A 7,617-nucleotide genomic window follows, 5' to 3' on the forward strand; every position below is an offset into this window, starting at 1 on the left:
TAAGTCTGTTGAAAACTGTCCGACTTGACTGCAACTTTTTGTCTCCACCTCCTGCTGCGGCCGCCTGATCTCGTCTACTCTCCAGGCGAGGCGCAGTTCATCTCGAACGTACCTAATGATGGAAGTGGGATGGGGCAAAGGTGCAATTTAAAATATTGTGTGAAGCATTTAGCCTTTTAAAATAGATAATAAATGATTTTTGTGGATATGTGCTTTTTTTTTTTATTCGTGTGCAAATTGCAAATTTTAAGAACCAAACCGTGAAAACACATAATGTGGCCTTCACGCGAGAAAAAACACGACAAGAACATCTTCTGCTGTGGAGGTCACGTGTTTCCTGTCAAACGTGGAGGTTGGAGGTCTGCACCAGGTACTGTTGGAGGGGCTCCACTCTCACACACTTATCCCAAAGACTAAAGTATATCTCACTTTACTGCTAGTATTTCATATCGAAATGTATTGTACAAATTCATACTACTGCTGCACAGTCGAGTAACGCTTCAGATTTAATGTAATTCAATGATTGTAAACAACCGTTTTGCTTTTATTTTGAAAATCAACACGGAAGTAGGACATAGTAACGGTGGCGATTGCATACCGCGGCTAATAACGTCTATAGGGGCGAACATGCTCACCTTTATCTTTATGTGTTACCATAAGATCCCATGGGAGTGAAGCAGCGGAGCCCCTGTGTGTGGTTGAACGTGTTGAAGTGGACTTTGTGAAAACGTTCGCTATGTTGCAGCTCAGACTCCTGTTAGCCAAGAGTGGTAAAGGAAGTTAGCCTAGCCTACTGCAGGAAATAGACGGAGCTCAGCCTCACAGCGCAGCGCACAGCGGAGCAGCTTCATCGCAGACCGAACTGTATTTTTAACACGTACAGCTGTCTGAACAGACTTTGTGTTGTTCACTTTATTTGAACATGTTTAACATCTGAATTATCTCCTGGTGCCCTACGAAGCTAGTTTGCAGCTGGCTATAGACGGAGCTGAATGGGATCTAATTTATGAACGCAGCACACATCAGAGAGACCAGAATGTTTTAACGGAGTGAGTCTACAGAAAACTAAATATGCCTAAAGCAGAGAACAAGGAGGAACAACACAAAATACTGGACGCTGTTTTCAACTCTCAAGTCCAGTTACACAGAGCAGGTTTGCACAATTTGTAAAGCATTAATACACTGCTTTTTTACATACTCAATGCTAATTGATCAATTATTATCATTATTATTATTATTATTATTATTATTATTATTATTATTATTACACAACAACAATATACGAGGTATAACAAACTTGTTATGAATAACAGCCTGTTGCTATGGACGCAATTCTGATTAAAATTTTGTACCAAATTATGGATTTTTAATAATTTATAATTAATAATTTAATAAACGGGGGAAAGTACACTGGGTGGGTCATTATTGCTAAATATACCCCAACAGGGTGGTGCAGGACAGGTCTTGAAGCACACTGATGACCTGCTCACTGTACTTTCTACTACAATGCAGACGAAAGGCTATAATATTGGATATTAATTAAAACTGTGCTCAGTTCTCAACTATGAGTTTAGAAGTAACTTAGTAGATTACATCTTGTAATGAATACTTAAGTACAAGTAAAAGTACAGACCTGAAAGTTTACTCATGAAAGTATAAATACCTAAAAAAAAAAGACTTAATTACAGTAATTTGAGTATTTGTAAATAATTACTTTCACTCCTGGTGTCTACAGTGGTGGTCTGCCACTCATGTTCCACTAACACAAGTCATTTCCTAACAGCAGGTTGACAACCAGTTACACATTCAGTGTATTTTGGAAAATGATAAATAATACGCTATGCATATGCTTTGTTAATGAGTTTAATGTGTTTTAATATTGTGTGTGCGGTGGCTAGGCTAACGACAAGCTCCAGTATTAGCTTTGGATACACTGCCTATCATATAGGAAATTAATTTGTATGCGCATTGGGGTGACAATCTGATAATGGCCTAACTTTTGAATGGTACTTGCTGTCTGGAGATGACGTGCCAGTTAGGGCTGGGTATTGTTTATAAAATTATGACACCTGTATCCATACCAATTACCTTAATGTCATACAGATACCAGTAGAGTTCTTCATTTGACATCCACCATGTAAATATTAAATTTGAATAAGTATAGGAAATTAAAGTTTTCTATGATGTATATTATTCTCCACAGATGTCCAGCAGCTGTTGGTGAATAAAGAAGAGGTTTGCCCTGTGCAGCAGGATTGGAGCCCCAGTCTGGACCAGGAGGACCCACCAGAGCTGCCACACATTAAAGAAGAAGAGGAGGAACTCTGGACCAGTCAGGAGGGACAGCAGCTTCGAGGGTTGGAAGATGCTGACATCACCAAGTTCACAATCACTGCTGTAACTGTGAAGAGTGAAGAGGATGATGATGAAGAGAAACCTCAGTTCTTACAGCTTCATCAAAGACAAACTGAAGATATTGGAGATCCAGAACATGTGAAATCAGAGTCTGATGGAGAGGACTGTGGGGGATCTGAAGCAGCCATGAACATTAATCCAGATAGTTGTTTACAAATGGCTATTCGTGACAAGACATCACACTCCTCTGAATCTAAAACACAAACTATTGGACACTTTTCTCAGCCAGAAGACCAATTACACAGAGCAGGTTTGTACAGTTTCATTGTTATTCTCACTTTAAACTGCTGAGAAACCAGCTGTCACTAAAATAGTTAAAGTTCTTAATTATTATATGCACAGCAATTACAATGACCCATTGCAACAAAATTCTTAGTTTTCAGCTCCCTCCAATAATGCTTATACAAATTGTGCATAAAGACAAAAACATAAGTAAAAATGAGAATCTAAGACATAAATAGAAAGAAGGAGAGATCCACACACCAAAAGTGATGTTTTGAGCTCCATGCTCTTCCTCAGACTGCTTATAAGACATAGCAGATATCTGAAAATGCATGTGGGAATTTCCAGATGTGTGTGGAGTCTTTTTTTTACCACTTGTTACTGACATGAACACAGTAAAAGGGGTCAATACAACAAACTGATTTCAAGCCAACAGTTGACTAGTCACTGCACATTTTGATATTTTGTTAATTATTAAAATGTATGTTTTCAGGGCACAAAGCACGCCACCTGTTAAAAGCTACCGGAAAAAGGGTGATAACTCTGTTGGTCCAATCAGCAAGCAGACTGAACATATTATTAATTTATTTCAACTGAGTGTAACCTTGTTCTTCAATAAATAACTTCCAACTTAAGAAGAATGCTCAACAAATACTTGCAGACTTATCAAAATGATGGATGATGTATCCTTGCAAACTGACTCGCCAAGTTACCAACTTGCTCCTGAACAGCTTCATGCCTCCTGTCCCCACCTGTTTTGATTGTCCCCAGTGTGAGAATCCTGTGGGAGCCGCTGTAATGTTGTAGATTGAATAAAGAAACAAACCTTGTTATTTGAACTCAGAAATAGACTAAAATGAGCATGGAATCTCAGCTGCCTTGATCACAGTCATTTTATGGTATTACTGCTCTGATGAAATGCAAAGTGCATGTAATTTGTTAAAATATGTTATGCAAAATGCAACATTTACCCACACAATCAAGGAAGTAGTGATGTCAGTAATTTAAATTACAGTTTTCTAAAATGTATATGCATTTCATTTTTCTCCACAGACATCCAGGATCTGTTGATGAGTAAAGAAGAGTTTCCCCTTGAGAAGCAGGAGAGAAGTCCACATCTGAACCAGAAGGACCAATCAAAGCTGCCACACATTAAAGAGGAACAAGAGGAACTCTGGACCAGTCAGGAGGGAGAGCAGCTTCAAAGGCTGGAGGAGGCTGATATCTCCAAGTTCAAATTCATTCCTGTCCCTGTAAAGAGTGAAGAAGATGATGATGAAGAGAATTCTCAGTCCTCATTCAGACCCGTCCCTGTGAAGAGTGAAGATGATGAAGAGAAACCTCAATCTTCACAGCTTCATCAAAGACACAGTGAAAAGAACAGGGATGCAGAACACATAAAAACAGAAGCCAATGAAGAGGGCTGTAGAGGATCAAAACCAGCCAGGAACTGTAATTCACATTTACAACCAGCTTCTTATGATGAGACATCAGACTCCTCTGAACCTGAGACTGATGACAGTTGTAATTGGGAGGAGAACAGGGAGACTCAGTCAGTGTTGTGTAATACCAGAAAAACATCAGTTCGCTCATCTGAATGCACTGCAGCCTCTGGTGAAAAGGGACATCTACAGAAACAGAAAGGAATCAAAACAAGAAGCAAATCATTTAGTTGCTCGGTTTGTGGTAAAAGGTTCACACAACGTGGAAGTCTGGATAGACACTTGACTGTTCACACAGGGGAGAAACCATTCAGTTGTTCAGTTTGTGGTAAAAAGTTTACACAACGCGGAACACTGAATCGACACTTGACTGGTCACACAGGGGAGAAACCATTTAGTTGTTCAGTTTGTAGTAAGACATTCGCACAACAGGGAACGCTGAAACGCCACTTGACAAGTCACACAGGAGAAAAACCATTTAGTTGTTCAGTTTGTGGTAAGAGATTTGGAGAAAAGGGGCATCTGAGGCGGCACCTTATCATACACACAGGAGAGAAACCATTTAGTTGTGATGTTTGTGAAGAAAGATTTGCACAAAAGGAACATATGAGACAACACTTGACTGTCCACACAGGGGAGAAACCATTAAGTTGTTCAGTTTGTGGCAAAATGTTTACACATCGTGGAACTCTTAATCGACATATGATTGGTCACTCAGAGGAGAAACCATTCAGTTGTTCATTTTGTCATAAAGGATTTATTGACAAAGGAAATCTGAAAAAACATATGACCATCCACACAGGGGAGAAACCATTCAGTTGTTCAGTTTGTGGTAAAAAGTTTGCACACCATGCAAGTATGAAAATACACTTATTAATCCACACAGGTGAGAAACCATTTAGCTGTTCAGTTTGTGGTAAATGGTTTCCACAACGTGGAGCTTTGAATCGACATGTGCCTCTTCACACAGGGGAAAAACCATTCAGTTGTTCAGTTTGTGATAAAGTATTTGCAGAAAGGGGATATCTGAGACGACACATGAGAATCCATACAGGTGAGAAACCATTTAGTTGTTCAGTGTGTGGTAAATGGTTTACACAACGTGGAGCTCTGAATCGACACTTGTCTGTTCACTCAGGGGAGAAACCATTCAGTTGTTCTGTTTGTGGCAAAGATTTTGGAGAAAAGGGATGTCTAAGACGACACATGAGAATCCACACAAGGGAGAAACCTAAGATACAGCACTCATGATAAAAGTTTCACTTGGACTGATGAGAGCTCCAGAAATAAATGAACCAGCAGAGATGATTGTTGAGCCAATTTCTTCCAGCAGGATTAACATTCCGATGGCAAGAGTTGGCTTGACTTCGAAAATTGTACAAAATAAGTCGTACTGAAGCTTGTCAGCAAAATGTGAAGCCACATGATCAGTTAAATTTTGTTTTTATTTTTGTATGCATGTTTGTTTCCCTAGCTTTTTATTTGAGTAATAGGAGTAATTATGGCAAAAATATGATCTTGATGGTTTTTCCAATATTTATCAGTAGCAATATTTATCACAATATATAGTTTAATAATACTGGAAGTTTGATTATTATTCAGATAATGACTGAAGCATGAAAAAAATACAAGGTTCATTGGTTAAATTTCGAATGTGGTTTGTTAACATAACAAATAATGCATTAACTTAAAACAGAATAATACACAAGAGTTAAAAAGATACATTGAATAACACATTGATACTAGGTCTGTGACAGTATGGATATTATCTTATCCCAACAGAAAGGCAATGTGTTCTACTTGATGGTGGTTTACGATGACTGCTCGAATATTCAAATACTACTGGACTTCCTTGAAGGATACTGTTATAAGAGTGGTGTAGCTCCTTTAGGGCAGAACATAATGTAGGTGCATTGATTGTGTGATTGGGATAGTAAGGGAGGGTGATCGGAAGACCGAGAGTGACAGTGCTGTTAGTAGAGCATGTCTTTTATTTCCAAACTGCTGGAAAAGTGAAGGGACTTGGCCCCAAAACAAACTGAGCAGGGAAGATCAACAATAATGTTACCTTTGTACATGCAACGTTAGTTACGATGCACTTGTGTTCCTTTCAGAAGCTTTGTAATCAAGCCTTGAACTGCAGTGTCTTTTGATGGAGATGTGATAAATTAAAACAATTTTGGTAAGTCCAACACTGAATGTCCTCTGTGGTTACTTATCCTTCTGTGTTGAAAGCTGTTGTTATTAGCATGTTGTTAGCCATCCTCTGCCAATCCCAAGATGCCTTGGGTTGACTCTGTCCACCAATCAGGGGCTGTGTTCCATACTTGTTGTGTTTGACAGCACTCATCTTAATGTGTGGTTCAGTGGAACAACATGGGACTGACTGGTCACAGAAAAAAAAAAGAAAAACACTTTCTGTTGTGTTACTCTCTAAATATCAATAATGTCAAGTTAATGTGTTAATGGAGTCGGTAACTTTTGTCTGTCTTGCTGAACTATGGTTAACTGGACAGCCACCTCTCAGTCTGTCTGTGCCTTTCTCTGTGTTCTATGACTTTGTGGCCAACAAAAGTGAGACTGAAATACAACTATTTATTATGTTTGATAAATGCCAACGTGAGACAATGTTCACCATAAAGCTTGTGAACATGCATTCATAGGCACATGCATGAAATGAAACTTTCATACTGTCTCTCTGCCCATAATAGATATTTACAGACTGTGTGACTGTCCAAAAATTAATTGCATGTTTATGATTGGGTAGACAAGCTCATAGCACCATTTGAATGGGCCAGAGACCTCAAATTTCAGCTTTTATGGACAAAATATTTGTCATGGGTGGGCGTGTTCCTGGACCCACCTAGCTGGCTACTTTTGCCCACCAGCTGGCTGCTCAAGCCATGTACATCCAAACTGTGTTGTTGGAAATACTCAGAGTCTGGAATCTCCTATTGTAAAATAAAGTTAGAACTGAAGTGACAAAGAGTAAAGTGAGACAGTGACTGATTTAGTAACCATGACAGGTCAGACTGTACTTATACCGTTTCTACACCAAAAGTAGCTTGTATATGCAGGTTTTTTTTTAATGCAGGTCATGTATTTATGCATTTGCCATTCTTCTGATGAAATCCCAATATTTATTGCTTTATTGCTTTATTTATTGCTCCAGCTGGCTGTAAGATAGCTGCAGTAATTTGACAACAACAAACAAGTCCTCCACTGTAAGTTGATCAACTGTTTATAATTCTGTCAGTCTACTGCTAAAAGATTATTTATGTTTACTTATACAACTTATAAGCAGACACTTACTCATTTAACATTCAGCATTAACTTGAACTCTAATTAATGTGACACAGGCAAACAAATTATTCTGTTAATTCTTATTAAGGCTCAGAATAGAAATTTCAAAGGACACTGTGGCTGTAGCATTGTTAGAGGAGCCAGTATTTGAAGTGAGCCTGTTTACTTAATTTCTGATGAATGTTGTGGTAATTTTGTGATTTATTTCACTATTTTTTTTTCTTTAATGTTTTAA

At 38.5% G+C, this 7,617-nt stretch overlaps 1 protein-coding gene across 1 annotated transcript; it reads left to right on the forward strand.

The window, feature by feature from the left end:
- Positions 1-583: 583 nt before the first annotated feature.
- On the forward strand, positions 584-6,271 carry LOC146313592 (uncharacterized). The gene is made up of 3 exons (XM_084739674.1): positions 584-1,153; positions 2,204-2,665; positions 3,691-6,271. The coding sequence occupies exons 1-3, from the start codon at positions 1,072-1,074 to the stop codon at positions 5,328-5,330; spliced, it is 2,184 nt and encodes a 727-aa protein (XP_084595800.1). The 5' UTR covers positions 584-1,071; the 3' UTR covers positions 5,331-6,271.
- Positions 6,272-7,617: the final 1,346 nt, after the last annotated feature.

This window comes from Lutjanus erythropterus, chromosome 16 (assembly GCF_056507025.1).
Source record: "Lutjanus erythropterus isolate fLutEry1 chromosome 16, fLutEry1.hap2, whole genome shotgun sequence".
NCBI lineage: Eukaryota > Metazoa > Chordata > Actinopteri > Lutjaniformes > Lutjanidae > Lutjanus > Lutjanus erythropterus.

Bases quoted from the DNA above. Each gene is read 5' to 3' on its own strand.
- LOC146313592 (XM_084739674.1), top strand. From the start codon at position 1,072: ATGCCTAAAGCAGAGAACAAGGAGGAACAACACAAAATACTGGACGCT. The intron at 1,154-2,203 runs GTTTGCACAATT...TATTCTCCACAG, and splicing joins AGTCCAGTTACACAGAGCAG to ATGTCCAGCAGCTGTTGGTG. The intron at 2,666-3,690 runs GTTTGTACAGTT...TTTTCTCCACAG, and splicing joins AGACCAATTACACAGAGCAG to ACATCCAGGATCTGTTGATG.